The sequence below is a fragment of the Caenorhabditis briggsae genome, assembly GCF_000004555.2.
Source record: "Caenorhabditis briggsae complete genome, chrIV, whole genome shotgun sequence".
Classification (NCBI taxonomy): Eukaryota; Metazoa; Nematoda; class Chromadorea; order Rhabditida; family Rhabditidae; genus Caenorhabditis; species Caenorhabditis briggsae.
This window is the reverse complement of record NC_013487.2, coordinates 10,809,635-10,826,222: the sequence shown is the minus strand read 5'-3', so window position 1 is coordinate 10,826,222 and position 16,588 is coordinate 10,809,635. Positions and strand designations below refer to the sequence as shown.

Sequence of the window (16,588 nt, the reverse complement as noted above, 5' to 3'; positions counted from 1 at the left end):
GCTCTTATATAATTTAATCATGTGTTATCTGTATTCTTGTTTTCTAGATAGTTTTGTATTTGTTCTTTAAATTTATGAATAAAGGTCTGAATCAAATTAAAGAAATTTGTGTTGGCGCTTAAATAAAAAGTTTAGCAAGAATATATAAAAAGTTTTGCGAAAGGAGTTCAGAAGTTCAAGAGTAGAGAGAGAGAGAGAGAGATGTGAACTGTTCCTCGGAGGTTTGAAGTCGGAACTCAGTGTGATCCAGTAGATCCTTCGCTACCAGAAAGCTAAGCGTACGCCATCAATTACTATTTCATTTTCTTTGAAAGTTTGATTTCGGTCATTTGGTAAAAGGGGGACGTTCAGTGATAAACACCTAGCCATGAACCCCAAACAATGGCGACCTGAGGCCTTTTAGTACTTTTTTTTACTTCAATGACGTCTATCAGTCTTCTAAGAAACAAAATAGCAATGAGAAGCGTATCCGAAGCTTCTTGACAGTGGGCAGCATCCAACTCTTTCCAGCATCCAATATCCAATCCTCCTTGCTCATTCGTTGCCCAGTGATCGTAGTGGAGTAGAGACGCCAGTAGTCTTCGTAGAAGTGATCGGATTCCTTGTCATCCCAGCTGCCCTGGAAGCTCGTTACAACTCGGACTCCTCATCGACTCCTCGGTCCGACTTTTCGTTGATTTCTCCAGCTTATATAGCACCTGTAGATCAGATCTGGAGATAAGATGAGAAAAGAGTTCATGAAAGTTGTCAGCACGCGGAATTTCTGGTTTTTTTTGTAATTAAAAAACGAGAATAGTAGATTGTATAGAATAGTAGATTGAATAGTAGAATAGTAGATTCACGTCAGATTACTGTAGTTTTCGATTTAGGTCAGTGTTCTGAAAACATGTGAATCTGGATCATCAACATCATGGAACAATGAGAAATTACGAAGTCTCGAAATCTTTGATTCTCGACACCTCCGAATCTCAGACCCCCAGAATATCAAAATTTCAGAATTACAAAATTTCAGAATTTTTAAATTTCTGAATTCTGAAACTATAGTTTGAAAATCTAAAGAAGAAAATAGAAAATGATGAAATTTGAATTCTGAAATTCTAAGATTCCGAGATTTTGAGATTCTGAAGTTCTGAGATTCTGAGATTCTGAGGTTCACAAATTCGGAAATTGAAAATTTTTGATATTCTGGGGGTCTGATAATCTGAGATTCGGAGGTGTCGAGAATCAAAGATTTCGAGACTTCGAATTTTCTCATTTTTCCAATTCTAAAATTCTAGGTGTTCTGATGGTGAGAGGTCTACGCCGATGATGTTAATGTTCCAGATTCACATGTTTTCAGAACACTGACCTAAATCGAAAACTACAGTAATCTGACGTGAATCTACTATTCTCGTTTTTTTAATTACAAAAAAAACCAGAAATTCCGCGTGCTGACAACTTTCATGAACTCTTTTCTTATCTTATCTCCAGATCTGATCTACAGGTGCTATATAAGCTGGAGAAATCAACGAAAAGTCGGACCGAGGAGTCGATGAGGAGTCCGAGTTGTAACGAGCTTCCAGGGCAGCTGGGATGACAAGGAATCCGATCACTTCTACGAAGACTACTGGCGTCTCTACTCCACTACGATCACTGGGCAACGAATGAGCAAGGAGGATTGGATATTGGATGCTGGAAAGAGTTGGATGCTGCCCACTGTCAAGAAGCTTCGGATGCGCTTCTCATTGCTGTTTCGTTTTTTAGAAGGCCGATCGACGTCATTGAAGTAAAAAAGTACTAAAAGGCCTCAGGTCGCCATTGTTTGGGGTTCATGGCTAGGTGTTTATCACTGAACGTCCCCCTTTTATCAAATGTCCGATATCAAATATTAAAAGAAAATTGAATAGCAATTGATAGTGTACGCTGAGCTTTCTGGCAGCAAAGGATCTACTGGAACACACCGACTTCCGACTTCAAACGTCCATCTTACAAGTTCAAAACTAACACTTCATGCTAACTTTTCACATATGTTTTTTAAAATCAATTTCTTGTCTTATCAAGTTTCTTAGATTTTACGATTTTCGATTTTTGGAAATAGGATTACTATTGCAATGAAAAGCGTACGCGTGGCTTTCTGGTAACAGAAGATCTACGGGAACACTGATATCCGACTTCACTTCTTGATTAATTTTCTCATCATACAAGCCGAAATTCGAAAATTCTCCTGAAAATTCAAAAAATCGATAACTCAACCCACTCGTACGTATTTTATCATATCTTCGTTCAAACTGTTTATTTTTTGACGAATTTTGGTAACCGCGTAGTCAGAGAGATTTTCTATCGATGAGAAAAAGAATCAGAAAAAACGGACTGAAATGAACCCAGTCAGGATTTTTCGGGGTTGCGCCATACCTACGCATTTCCAGGGAAGAGATTTCTAGAGTTTTCTAAGGTTTTAGGGGCGCATTTCTAGAGGATTTTCTGAATTCTGTTAATTTTTTTTTTGAAAAATCGTTTTTTTCTTTTAAATCAGCACCCAATTCGAATATATTCAAAATTAAAAGCTATAAGATGACTTTAAGTTGAAGATTTGACTGAATTTATTTGTTTCAAAATCCGACTCATATCGGACGGAGAAACAAAATGTATCCATCGCTTCTTTTTTATCGCCAAAAGAAATCTTTGGCAACGATCTCCAAAATGGATTTCAACAGGGGAACAATAGGTGAATCCGCATTGAAAAAATGCATCCGAACCGACAAAAAACGATAGTTTTCGTCTCTTTTTTCATATTGAATTGGTTATTGTTTCATCAACTGAGAAGAGTCAAAATTATTGAAAGAAATTTCATTTTACAGGGAGCTGTAAACAAAAGGTTTGATTTTTTTTTGAAAATAGTAACTGATATTTTTATGCTGGAACAAAAATATCGGAAGTGAAACGCCAGTGGTCGAAGGTCCCACAACGAAAACTACCGTAACCTACATTTTTTTATTTTCTGCGTTTTTTTCTCGATTTGCGTACTTTTCAGAAAATTTTTTAACTGTCAAAAATTGTTATGTTCCGACTTTTTTGTGGAAAAATAAGAGAACAATCAATCATCGGCGAAAATCTGAGTAAACAAAGGAAAATAATCCGGAAATATAAATACTTTGAGGTTACTGTAGTCGTCGTTGTGGGACCTTCGTCGATTTCTTTCGTACTAGTATACCAGAGATGTCCGGAATGACTTTTTTGAGAAACAGAATCCGGAATCCGGAATAAAATAATTTTCCCGGAATCCGGAATCCGGAAAAATAAAAATTTCACGGAATCCGGAATGAAACTAATTTTTCTCGGAATCCGGAATACGGAATCCGGAGTCCGGAATGAAAAAAAGCACGGAATCCGGAATCCGGACATCTCTGCAGTATACTATTCTTTCAAAGTAATTTTCCAGTTTAAAACTATCTAATGCTTGTATTGTACCATATTGGAACCAAGTAACGACAGACGACGTTACCCATTCAGACGAGTTTAAAAAATGGAGAGCGACGGGTTTTGGAGACACTGTGAGTTTTGTTTTTTTCAAAACGCTCTGAAATCAAAGAATGGGGTTTCAGAACAATTTGATTGATGCCGAATCTCGACTTCTTTCTGCATTCGTCTATCCTGAAGAGATATCCATTATCACTACGGCACTTTATACGTTTGGGTGAGAAAGAGAAGGTAGATGTTTATTTTTGTTTATATTTTAGAAAACCGGCAACATGCCGATACTACGATTGCAATAGAATTGAAATTCACTCTGCCAGATTCAAATCAGTGGTTTGGCCGTTATCAGTTATCACTTGTCCACGAAGACTTGGAATTGAGTATGTTAGCGTTAGCTTTGAAGATGAGGAAGAAGAAGATAATCAAGTGATAAGAGAACCAATTCCATTGGTTTTCAGGGCCTATGAAAGTAAGTGATTTTCTATGGATCGTTTATGAAAACAAGAAAACAAAAAGGAAGTTCCAGAACCAATTCATGAAATATCAGTTTGTGTTGGTCCTCTGTATGGAAACGAAAGTAAATGGCTGGAAACTATAGAATACGTGGAGCATTACAGACTTCTGGTTTGGAATCTGGTATAGAATTTCTAGTTAAAATGAAATAGGTTTCAGGGAGCCACATTCTTCTATTTCAATTTGTTCAACATGAATGATTATGATCGGAAAATCATAGATGATTATGAGCGATTGGGACTTGCAGAATCCACAAAATATGTTACGGAATATTTGAGAGTGGGATGGATGTCTCATCTTCTACAGACTCATGTGAGTTAATTATTTAATTGGAGAATAGTACTTCAATTAGAACTTTACCTCTATTTGAGCGTCACCCCTAATAAAACGGAAAGTTTTCGAAATCTCGTTCGAATCACTAAATTCGGCTCAGTGCGTTCTACGTCATTTTAGCATGTGGCCTAACTTTTGCAATTTGAGTTTTCTAAAGTTTTATTTGAACATGTATGGAAATAAAAGTAAATGGCTGGAAACTATAGAATATGTGGAACATTAAAAAATTCTGGTTTGTCGAGAATCTCCTAGAACACCGGCCAGGTAAATTTCCGGACATTTCAGGGTCAAAAAATTGGAAAAGTTAGGTCACCGTACTAAACGACAGTAAAACGGCCTAGATAACATACCAGATTTACCATGGTGACCTAGAAAACTCGCAAAAGTTAGGTCGCCATGTTACAATGAAAAGAAAAACACACCAGGTGAATATCAAGCCAATTCTCTGTTCTATAAAAGTTGATGGTCTAGAAAACCCAACTTTCGAAAACACACCAGTTGGCAACGGGGAATTGCACGCTGGACCTGTTCTGGACCATCAACTACATTGGCCTAGAAAAATCATGTTGAGAAAGTTAGGCCACACTACATGTAGAATGAAATTGAGGGTTTAGTTTTAATTTTCAGGAGTGTCATCATAGAAGTAAATTCCATTCGAAATGGGTCATCAACATGGATATAGATGAAAGATTGGTTTACACAGGACCGTTCAATCTGAAGCATTATTTGAAGTTTGTCTTATGTTTGTTTGGAGATTTTTGAGCTGAATTTCTTTCAGATCAATGCCTCCAAACATTGGAGAAATCAGTTTCTCAACGAATCGAGTTTTGAAAACCGAGAAAATCCCCGAGAAGTACACATCAGAAGCTAAACTTTTATCGGATATGATGTTTATAAAATACAACAAAACAACTGAAATCAGTTGGTACAATTTGAAGGGAGTCATTCGTCCCGAACTGGTTGCTTCTTTGTTTTTTCACTGGTCTTTTTTTCAATTTGAAGGAGTCAAAGTGATGTCTGTTCCTAAAAGATTCGGACATGTGAGGTCAGTTTCTTTTTTCATTGTGTTTATCTGAATATGATTGCTTTCAGGCATTATCGAAATGTTGATGGTTCTGCATTGAATGGAAATTGGATGGATTTTTATAATGGAACCCTTCGAGAAACTCGATTGGCTTCTTCTTTTGAGAAAAAACTAGCGAAAGCAGTGAGAAAAAGAGTGAAATATGTCTATGATCAGAGGATGATTCGATGTGAAGAAATTCCGAATTGGGTTACTGTACGATACAGAAGAGAACTTCTGGATTGTAAATTCAAGTATGAATAGTAATATATTAATATTCATTAATTAATAAACAGTACGGTGTCAGAATTTCAGAATCTCGAAATTTCTGGAATTCAAAATCCCAGAGTTACAGAATTTCAGAGTTTCAATACCTAAGAATCTCAGAATTTCAGAATTGCAAATTTTTAGAATTTCAGAATCTCAGACTTTCAGATTTTCCAAATCCCAGAACTTCAGAAACCCAGAAACTCGGAATCTCAGAATCTCAGACTTTCAGATTTTCCAAATCCCAGAACTTCAGAAACCCAGAAACTCGGAATCTCAGAATCTCAGAATCTCAAAATTTCAGAATCTTGGATTTTCAGACTTTCAGAATTACAAAAATCCCATCCCGAAATATCAAAAATTCAAAAGTCCAATTTCCCGGAATCACAATCTCAGAATTTCAGAAATTCAGAATTTCAGAATCTCACGAAGAGGTCAAAGTTTTTAGATAGTTCTGAACCTTTCTGAAAATAGTACAGAAGTATAACTTCATTTTGGGAGTGTTATTTGATTCACATTATTTTTTCTAATAAACAAATCATATTTTAATCCTTCTCTGTTTTGAGTGTTTCGTGGAAAAGTCAACAAAGAGTAAAAGAGGTTGCTCGAGTCAAAGGATAGTCCTTTGCGGTCGGGAGAAGAGTACTGATACACTAGACAACTTCAATGATTAACTTATTTATTTTAATGGTAAACTACTACAGATACAAGAAAGTTAAACGTTCCAAGACTATGTTAGAAATTACAAAAAATATTTTTCCATTGCACCACTAATACTTTTTGGTCGATTTTGTATCTAACCATGGTCATTGACTCATAATTCAAACTTTTTACATTTTGGACCGTATTTTTACCTATTTCACGTTCTCTTTAAATGTTCAGGTCAAAAACGATAATCGGTTTTTCCAATCTGTGATTCTCTGTTTTTGTTGAAGGTCATCAATCATGAAAATCGGGGTATCTGAAAATTCAATCTTTGATTTGATATTGAACACGGGCATTCCCGAGGTCGTACTAAAGGACAGCTGAAGAGGCGCATGTTGGCGAACGGGCCGTTGACAGACGAACCATTGGAATCCCTTTGGAAACCGACGGATTTTTGATTGGAAATCAGCTAGAAAACAATTATTCATGCTTCCGCTAGATTATAGAATGATGATAGAAGTTAATTCTCCTCATATCGGACCACCGCAAAAAAATAAAATTTTAAAGGCCTGCTAAATGACAGTCGAAGGGTGCTGAGGCTCCTTGGAGATCCAAAACATCTGTTAAACGTTGCATTGTGACCTGCTTGCAAAACTCAACTTCTCGAAAACTCGCGTATTTATCAAACTTTGATCACTCGAGGAAAAATTGAACTCATAGTTCTTAACAGTTGTTATCAGCTAGATTGACGGTGAATGAGAAGGATAGGTGGAAACAAAGAATTGGAACTTGGAAAGTTCGAGATGTGAATTCTCGGGGCAAGTACTGGACGGAGGTTGTTCAGATTAAATCGCCATCAAAGATGACTAAGCTTCAAACAAATTACGACAAGGTTCCGACCAAGTATTATTTCAAATTTCAACTTCCTACAAAAATCTGACCGTGTCCCGCCATACAGCCGTTTTTGGGCAAGCGGAGACCAGAATTTGGCCAATATGAAAGTCAAACATTCCTCAATTTCTGATCAGATGTTACAAATTGGTTCCTTGAAAATGTATGGTTCTTCGATTTTTCAATGCTCTGAATGTTCAGTATTCTAGAGATCGAGAAACCAGAAAACTATCTATTGTGCTTTCAACTTTCCCACACTTTTTTTTATTATAATAATTTTATTCAATCCTATTTTCAACTTCCTCGTTTCACTTGTTCAATTCCTGAATGTTTTTTGATTATTGTTCCAATCCAGAGCTTTTTGTGTATTCAGACGAAGAACGATCAAAGCTGGCGCTATTTAAACTGTCCACTAGCCACTGGAAGATTCAGAGAGAGCTCACTCGATCATTGCTCAATGCTCTCAAGTGTTGCACAGGAGTGCGAAACCACGTGATTCGTTTTTGTGTCCAGTCAAAGAACGACCGACTTCTTCTTCTTCTTGTCCAACTCCCTTCTCTTCTCCTTCTTTTCTCTCTAATTCTTGTCCTCAGTACTCTCTTTTTTCACCCAGACTACTTGTCACGTTCCGTCGCACTCGTTGCGTTTTTGACCGTATATAACAGACAGTCTCCTGTCAGTCGTTCTGCTTGATACTTACTCCATTCCATGGTTCTTTTTCTTCTTTCATTAAATTGACTGATTCCAGGTTTCAAACACTATAGTTTCAATTTAACAAATATGCTTCTACACACATTCTTTGACGATTCAAAATCTACAGTTGAGGAGACACCACGGATGTTTGTTGCAAGTGAGTTTAAGACTTATTTAAATGTTTCCTAAAACTCTCTACTCGTAATGTCTGGTATAGAATACTAAATTGAACTAATTCTTCCTTCATCATCCTTAATTTCCTGAATTCCCAAATAAAACTGTCCCATATAAGATGTTTCGATAAAAACACCGAAAATTGTTAGTGAAAGTTTAATATTTTCACTAAAATAAGATTTTAAGAAACACCGTAAACACTCTAATAGAACGGCATCCCCAACTTTCAACTTTGGCCCATTCTATTGACAAAATATTTCTGATATTATGATAAACAATTTGTTAGTCGACTACTTTTTGATATCTTTCACAAGAGCCGAGATATGTGAGCTCAAAGTTGATAGTTTACGGTATGTTATTTATTATGCCTCATCCTGTATTCATAGCATTTTTATTCCTATTTAGCATGAATTACAAAAACACAAATCAAGAGTACGGTATCTATAAACATAATACAACGATAATTTGAATTGCAAAACAGTCAGGTCAAATTTTCACACGAATTGACACTCGTTTGAGTAGTTCACTAGTGGTTGTTTGCTGTGGTTAATGCGATTACTATTGATATTTTTATTGTGTTATTGAACTTTTCGAAAAACGGTTTTTTTTTGAAAATTGTAAATATTCAGGACCCTGTGATCTGGAAAACATGAAAAATCAGCTTTCCGTCCATCGGACTTTTTTCTTTGGCCCACTATCTCATCGCGTGATTAGGTGCTCAGAAATCTCCGAACACATTTTTTTTCAAATTCTGGAAACGACAGTAATCTTTAGATGAATTATAACTCTAATTCTATAGATAGGCCTAATTCGAATATCCTGATTTGATTATTAACAAAAATCGCGGTGTTCTTTTCCGGAACGTTTTTCAAAAAACAATTTTTCTAAGATGGAGCTATGAATTTTGTCCAAAACAGCAGTTTTTTAAACCGAAAAGCACACTAAGCTTTTCATTAAATGCCCAGTCCCTTTTGCCTAAAATAGTTCTTTCTCTTTTCCCATTTTCGTTGATACCGATGTCTTTTTTTCTGTTATCATTATAACGGAAATTCTAGTTATTAAAGTCCGATTATATGACCCTTTCGACCAAATTTTAACGGCGAAAATACCGCATAAACAGTTCTTTTTAAGTCCTTGCCAAACAAAATGAAAACGGTCAAAAGTCATCGAAAAGGCGATCAAAAGGATGATAACTTTGATAACTGTAAGGCTATTAAAAGAAGAGAGTTTGTCGAGTAGTACGGTATTCTGATCATTCACCACGTGTTCTCCACATTTTTACCCAGAAAAGTGGGAGGGGAGGAATCTAAAAAGTCGTCTTTCAAAAGAGAATGAGAGCTTTTCGACATCGCCATCGGACATTTTGTCAACGACACGTCGCCTTGTCCCGTCGACTTCTTCTCCGTTTTCATTAGGCTACAGATAACGAAATAGTGTTCCAAATGAAGAGACACGGAAAGAAAAACCTGGGTGGCGGTAAGAGAGAAGGGGTCCCAAAGAGTCTTCACACCAGATGACGTCACGGATAGAGTACACCCAACACAGTCGGGTGGAAAATGATTACGTCGATGGAACCGGGGGTGCACAGTTGTCGATTGGGGAGGGACCCAATCATCTTGATAAAATAAAACTCTGACCCTGTTATTTCGTCTCTTTTCACCTGACAAACACGTTGCTTTCAACTGGTCGATGATTCAGTTTGTTGTTGATTGTGTCACCAGATTTCTTATAAGTTCTTCGTTTTTTTAAAATTATTTCAGCTTCTTGAGCTCCTGAACGCCACTGGAAGCAATTATTTAGTTAACTACTACAAGAAAGCATTTCCAAAGTTTTTGTTGATACCGTAATCAAACTTGGAATTATCATTTTTCAAAACTGATTAAAATATTAATCGAGGTAAAAATTTTCAGACTTTACACGAGTTTAATTTGCTAACGACTTCATAATTACTATAGCTCCGTATTTAAAGAGAAACTCCAACCAAAATTGTTTTATTTCATTGAAATTTTTAAAAAGTTATGCATTTTCATCATGTGAAAAAATTCGGAAAAAATATCCGAGAACGCCGTTTAAAAAGTTGGCAACCAGGGACAAAATTTTGAATTACCGCTCATAGTGGGAAACCTAGGCCATGGCGGAGAGACGCCTTTTTTACATGGATATTTTTCCGGATTTTACTCATTTTTTTCCTTCACTTTAAAAAAGGAAACGCCAACTTTGAGAGGTTGCAGCCAACGGCCGTGGCCTATATTTCTTATTTCTTATTTTCTTAAAATTATATTTCGCGCGGGAGCTCAAATTCTCGTCCCTATCCGCCACCTTTTTAGACAATATTTTCACTTTCGAGGGTGGTTTCTGGGCATTTCTAATTTTTTTTGAATTTTTCGCAACAGTATTAAGAAAAATTATAAATTTTCAAAATTTCAAACTCCTCAAATATTGGAACTTCTTGTCCCTCGCATCTCGGATATTTTTGATCTCTGCGATTTTTTGGTCGCTCTATTTTTCTCATCTTTCCCATCTGCCCAGAGTCCTTGAAAACGAATGTCCTTCTCCCAAACACGTGTCTTCCATTCTTTATTTTTCTCTCTCCCTGCCGAAAATCGCTCAAAAAATCGCCAAAAAACGAACAAATCGTACTGAGAGAGAATCTTTCAAAAAGATCTATCTCTTCTCCGTATTCCGTTGTATTTCTCTCTTCCGAAACCAATCGGACACATATTTTGTTTTGGGGTCGACCTTCTCTTCTTCTTTTTTCAAATCCTACCGTACCAATCTTTGATGTTCGCCTACATTTCGATGGACACGTGTTGGAGAGGAGAGAAATCAAAAAGATAAAAAGAATAACATTGGAAAAGACCACCTCCTCTCCAACAACCCACGATAACATAATCTAGGTACACATCGTGATTCTCATGTGAATTCCCCTACAGTAATGTTTTGGGCTTACCAGAGAAAATAAGCTTTTATTACAGTAACCCCAACATTCTAGAGTCTTCCATATGGAAACATTAAACAACAGTTACAGTATCCCTTTGCTTTATTCAAGTGAAAATAAGCAAAACGAGTTGTTGATGCCATCCATTCGACCCCATACACCCGCCCGCAAAAAAGTGCGCTCTCGTGATTTTGAAACGAGGAGAGAGTCGAATCGAAATCTATTTTCTGCAGAAAAAAAAACAAAAAGTTCAATACTCTCCAGGCCTGTTTTGTTTAAAAGAATTTGAAAAAGACAAGACGAATCATTTCTCTTCTTTTTTCGTTATTGAAAAGTACTTGATTGTCTAGACACTTTTATATTGATGTCATGGTGAAAATAGAAGCACATAATAACATGTGAATCATTTCGAAATAACTTCGAATTGAAACTCTTTCTAGAACAAAAGGCATCTAGGAATGCGTAACTGTTTCTATATATTCGAACAGACTACTGTACATAGTAACTCGTGTTTCTGAAATAATTGGTTCTGCAAATCTAGATGCACGCATGACTGGACTTTGTTGTCGAGGGCCGTATTTAACCGCCCATGTTTTATTAATTTTGTTCAGTGTAAAACTCAAAAAATTGTGTACCTAGCGCTAGATTTTCAAGGAATGGGGGAAAATGTGTGTTATATGCAGTACAATTCTATCTTAGCTAACGGTTTTTTTAAAATCAGACTCTACACAAAAATCAAATTTCCGCTTCATAATTTAACCAACCAGAACCAGAAGGGCTTTGTCTGATAAACTGTGTATTCTCTGAAGATTTCAATATTTTGTTTTGCTTGTTTTATCTTACTACATCATTTAGCTATTATTAACAGCCAGGCCCATTTTTAGAGATTCAAAAAAATAACGAATTCGAAATCCATTTGTCACTCTGTTTTGGAGATTTCGGAGATAGACACCCCCATTTTGTCTTATATCAAAGATCTATCTGTGTCTCTTCATCACTGATTCAACAAGGCTTTTTATAACCAAGTTGGGTTCAAACAGTGCTCATTTGTCTGTGTCTCATCTCTCTTCTCCGTCTTCTTCTTCTTTCTACATCTCTCGTCTCTCCAGTCTTTTTCTTCGGCGCCACGCCGATCGGTCGGCGGGCCAAGCACGTGCCCATTCTGCCCTTCTCGCTGGTCTGGCTGGTAACCTCCTATCATGTCCACAGGGAAGACCGTCTTTATGTGCTTTTTTTTCGTTCGCTTCTTATTTCCTACCTTTCTCTAAGCGTTTCCAACTCAGCTGTCAGAAATAAGAATCTTAATATGGGCCGACTGCTGCACTTTTGTTTTCCACGGTTTTGTTATTCTTTTTCGTCCCGTTTTTCTAACCGAAAATAGCCGTCGGCTCTTCTCGGACTCCTCCTTATTCGGTTTTCGTAGCCGAAAACTTGTTTACGCTCTCTTCTTCACATGAACATCTCCTGTTGCAAATTGTTTCATATATTTTCAGAACAAGACACAAAAAATTCTGCATATAATTGTTTTTTTTTTCATTTGATTGTAATAATTGATTTCTGAAAAGCGTCATCCCATCCCATCTGCAGTTGTTATTCTATTGCTTAAAACACTTGAGAATTTTAAATAGGCGCCATTTGAAAATATGCAACAGCGCCCAGTGGGCAGCTTCTCTCTCGCCCCTCCACTTTCTCAATGCTCTCTCTTGGGTGGCGCCGCTGCTCTTCTTTTTCCCGTCCCCACTTTTTTGCCTCATTTTTCATCTTTCTCGGTGGCTCGTTTTTACGATCTGCTGTTTTTATGCACAGCTTTAAAAGTGCAAACTTGTAGATATGAAAAATTCAATAAAATCTTTTTTTTCAGGACTGTTCGGTAGCCCAGTATCGACGTCCGTCATACCATTTGAAAAAGAAAACAATAACAACAACCAAGAAACTGCAAAAATGCCGCTCGACCCTATGGATTCGTTGTGGTGAGTCTTTGGGAAACATCTCTGAAACGCGGTGTTCGCTCATCTCGACGACTCAATGACTAGATCAGTGATTGACGAAAACAAGATTATTAAGCTGTGAAGATGCTAAAAATAGTGGCTTGTTTATTAACATGCGAGCTTCTTCGAAAAGAGATATCGAGAATAGCGCATGTGTTGTAAACACCGTGCAACACATGACAAGGAGTGGGGACCAGCTCCTGCAGAAAAAATAGTAAAATAGTGCAGAGAAACACGTGGCTGTTTCTTCAGAGAAGAAACTTCTAGGTCTCAAAGCAAACGTCGTTCATAAGCAGAATGAAACTAGGGACATATGTTGTATGTAGAAGCATTGAGAACTTCCCATTCCAGTAGGCATCGGGCTAGTCCTTGGTATCCAGTAAAGTTTTGAAAACCAGAAGGGTGTTTACCAGAACGTATGCTAAGTATTTTTTGAGAAAATAAAATTTTTTAATAGCAACAAAAAAAAAGAAGTTGATTGGCAGATAAGCGAAAAAGCTATGTTTGTTCCAAGCTTCTCCTGTAAACATGAAATCATAAACCGCGATTGATAAACAATGTCTGAAATTTACTCGTTTTTATTGGGATCTTGAAACTGTAAACATGTTAAACACATGACCTTTCTCCTCTGTAAGTATCTCTTTGTTCCCATACAACTCATCACCGCTCCACCAGTGGACCGAAGACCGCCAGTATGGGCACTGACATGTTTACGCCTAGGGGCGCGCGACGCCATGGCGCATGTGCAAATTCACGTGGTCAAATGCAATTGTTTGTGTCTCAGCTTCGTTTCTCTCTCTCTCTCTCTCCTTAAAAACAAGTCGGTTACGATAGGCATAGTGTGCACTAAGACGCAGAGATGTCGGACGACGGGCCGGGTATAAATAGGCCTGGGGGTGGGTCCCAATTCAAACTATTCCTTACTGCCGACTACACTCAGCACACGAATCTATATTTCAGGATGTCCAAGGCTCCACAAGTAAGTGATCTTGTCGTTCAACCGAATGTCACCTTCAAAGCGGTGACTGGAGGTTCAGCTCACTCCACCAGTTCCAGCATTCCTATTGCTGGAGGTGAAGACCCAGTAAGTAGCTTAGGTGTCCGGAATAGATCCCTCACTGATTCCATGTATTTTCTCATTTTCTCCCTTTTTTCAGATTCGCCCAGACTTCGACACTGACTGTCTCTGGAAGCCACCAACTCGCTCGGGACGTGTCCAAAAAGAGAGAACCATTTCGATGGATTCAACTGACTCAGAAGTCGGTGCACTGGGAGGACGCAAGTTCTCAACAAATGAGGGCTCCAGGTTGGGGTACTTTTTGTTTCATCCCCATCTTTAAAAGGATCATTTACTTTTAGCCCAGTTCCAACTTCACCAATCGAGGCCCAGCCACGCGCTCGTCGCATGTCCATTTCTGAGATGCTGTTTGGATCCTCACCAAAGAGCTTCTCTTGGGGAATGGACTCGAACAATACCACCACCACTACCACTACCACTGCTGGAGGTGCTGATATCGGAGAGCGAAAGATGTCGATCACTGATGTAAGGATTACTGTAGAAGACAAATACTTGATAGGGTGATAACAACATTCAAAAACAAATAGTACTCGAGTGAAGATCATGAATGATAAGAGGAAAACAAAGATCACAGTTATTATGATTACAGGATCCACGCTTCAAGGACTTCATGAAGCATCAGAGCAAAATCATCGGTGATGATGGAATCTCGTCCGCTGGCTTCAAGAGAAGCAACTACATGAAAGACTAAATCCTCTTTCATCGATCTTCAGGCCGTAACCTCAAAACAAATGAGAGCGTCCATTTCAGGATGTAATAATTTATGTTGACTTCTTTCTTTTTTTTTTTGATTTTCTCGTTTCATTCTTCTAAAATCTTGACCATATTTCCTCCTAATACCATTTCTTTATTCTGCATCCCCCATCGGTTGTGGAGTCTGATTATCAATTTCCTCTTTGATGTTTTTTTTGTTATGTTTTCTCTCTCTCTCTCTAGAACTCCCCGTTCTCTGTAAATATGCCAACTTCGGCCCAGTCGTGCAGTTCTCTTGGATCTGCAATCGTTGTCAACTAGAGTAGCTCACGCTTTTCACATACTGGTTCCCAAAAAAATATGGATTGTACATATAATTGCCCATTTCCCTCAAAAACAAGGTTCTTTTCTTCTTTTTTTTCCTTCAAATTCCCTTCACTCCCCCGTCCATCATTTCCCGATTCCAGACTGTGTAGCTTGTGAACCCCATGGTTTCGCAGTTTACCAAATCTCCTGTTCAATTTCGTTATGATGCTATGTAAATAAAAAATACAAAAGGGAATTCATTGGTTCAATTGGTTTTTTGAGATCTAAAAAATTTTAATCGATCAATGGGAGAAGAAAGGCAGGATTGAAAGCAGCTCGGGATGAATTAATGATGAGGAGAAGTGTCGATGAGATCGTACTTTTATTTACATCCATTGGATTCTGAAAATAGAAACTGGTGTCATGGTGTGTGGACAGTCAAAACACAATAACTATTTTTGACAATTGAGGTGTAATGTTTTTGGAATGAGCGACGGGAGACGACGCCTACGGGGAAAAAGGAAAAGCAGTAAACAAGCAACGAACAGAAATATAGGATTAGCGAAAATAGAGGTATCTGGTCTTTGAGAAATTAGAATTCTCAAGACATGGAGTCCTTACATTGAAGTCAATCTTTTGGCTTTCAAAACAATCTGTTATTGTACTCTGTCCTGAAAACTGGTCCAGATATTTTTCTCCGTCCGGACACAGTACAAAGTCCTATTATGGAAAACAAAAAGTTACGACAAAGTTTTTTTTTCTGTTTTTTGATATTTCTCTCTGTCAACAGAAAAAAGACATTTCTGGAAACTAGATCAAAGATTACGTGGCTTGCTTCGAATTGGATAAAAGCAGAAAGGGAGAGAGAGAGTCGTAACTTTGAATGCTTCCGAAAAAAATGGGAAAAGAAAGAATTTTGGGAGCCCATGAATTCAGTATTCTTCGGTGGGGAACTGGAAAAAAGCAAGATTCATCATACCGTAAAACCTGAAGTATTAGGGCCCTTCTAGAGAGGTCTAAAGAAATAGAAGGCCTCTCTAATAGAAGGGCCTGCTTCAATGTGTAATGCTTGAACTCAAATTTTTTTTTACTTTTTCAGTGAAAAATATTCCGCAGATTCTCAAATTTCGCAGAAATTTGTTGAAAAACTCTTTTTGCGTTAGAGAAACTTGCTCAATGTTTGGTAAAATCGGCAAATTTTCATGAGTTCTGAACGAGAATTCCCTAAATTTTTCGACCAAATTTTTCGAAAAAAAAGGGCGGAACAATAGAATGGCCTCTGTAATAAGCCCCTCCGAAAATCCCTGGAACAATAGAAGGGTCGGATCTTCGAATGCAGGTTTTACGGTATTCAATTTGAATAAATGGACTGAACTTAATGAAGAATTTCTGATGGGTCCCATCTCAAATTTATTTTTAGCAAAAAAAAACTGCTCTACGAAAAACTACATTTTTTCCTGCTTTCATATTCAAGTGTAGAAGACCTGCAGTAACCAGATCATTACTATAGAACGCGCGTCTAGTACGTCATCTGTCCTCTGTTGTTTTATGTT

At 37.5% G+C, this 16,588-nt stretch overlaps 2 protein-coding genes across 2 annotated transcripts; both read left to right on the top strand.

Annotated features, from left to right (window-relative positions):
* Positions 1 to 2,723: 2,723 nt before the first annotated feature.
* Positions 2,724 to 6,077, top strand: CBG01683 (the record flags this gene model as incomplete). Its single annotated transcript, XM_045235863.1, has 10 exons — positions 2,724 to 2,854; positions 3,419 to 3,530; positions 3,582 to 3,673; positions 3,717 to 3,922; positions 3,980 to 4,077; positions 4,126 to 4,278; positions 4,927 to 5,030; positions 5,078 to 5,344; positions 5,392 to 5,616; positions 5,678 to 6,077. The coding sequence occupies 10 exons, from the start codon at positions 2,724 to 2,726 to the stop codon at positions 6,075 to 6,077; spliced, it is 1,788 nt and encodes a 595-aa protein (XP_045091912.1).
* Positions 6,078 to 7,945: 1,868 nt separating this feature from the next.
* CBG01684 lies at positions 7,946 to 14,727 on the top strand (the record flags this gene model as incomplete). Its single annotated transcript, XM_002634081.1, has 6 exons — positions 7,946 to 8,015; positions 12,832 to 12,940; positions 13,919 to 14,042; positions 14,116 to 14,264; positions 14,318 to 14,501; positions 14,626 to 14,727. 6 exons carry the CDS (start codon positions 7,946 to 7,948, stop codon positions 14,725 to 14,727), a joined length of 738 nt encoding a protein of 245 aa, XP_002634127.1.
* Positions 14,728 to 16,588: the final 1,861 nt, after the last annotated feature.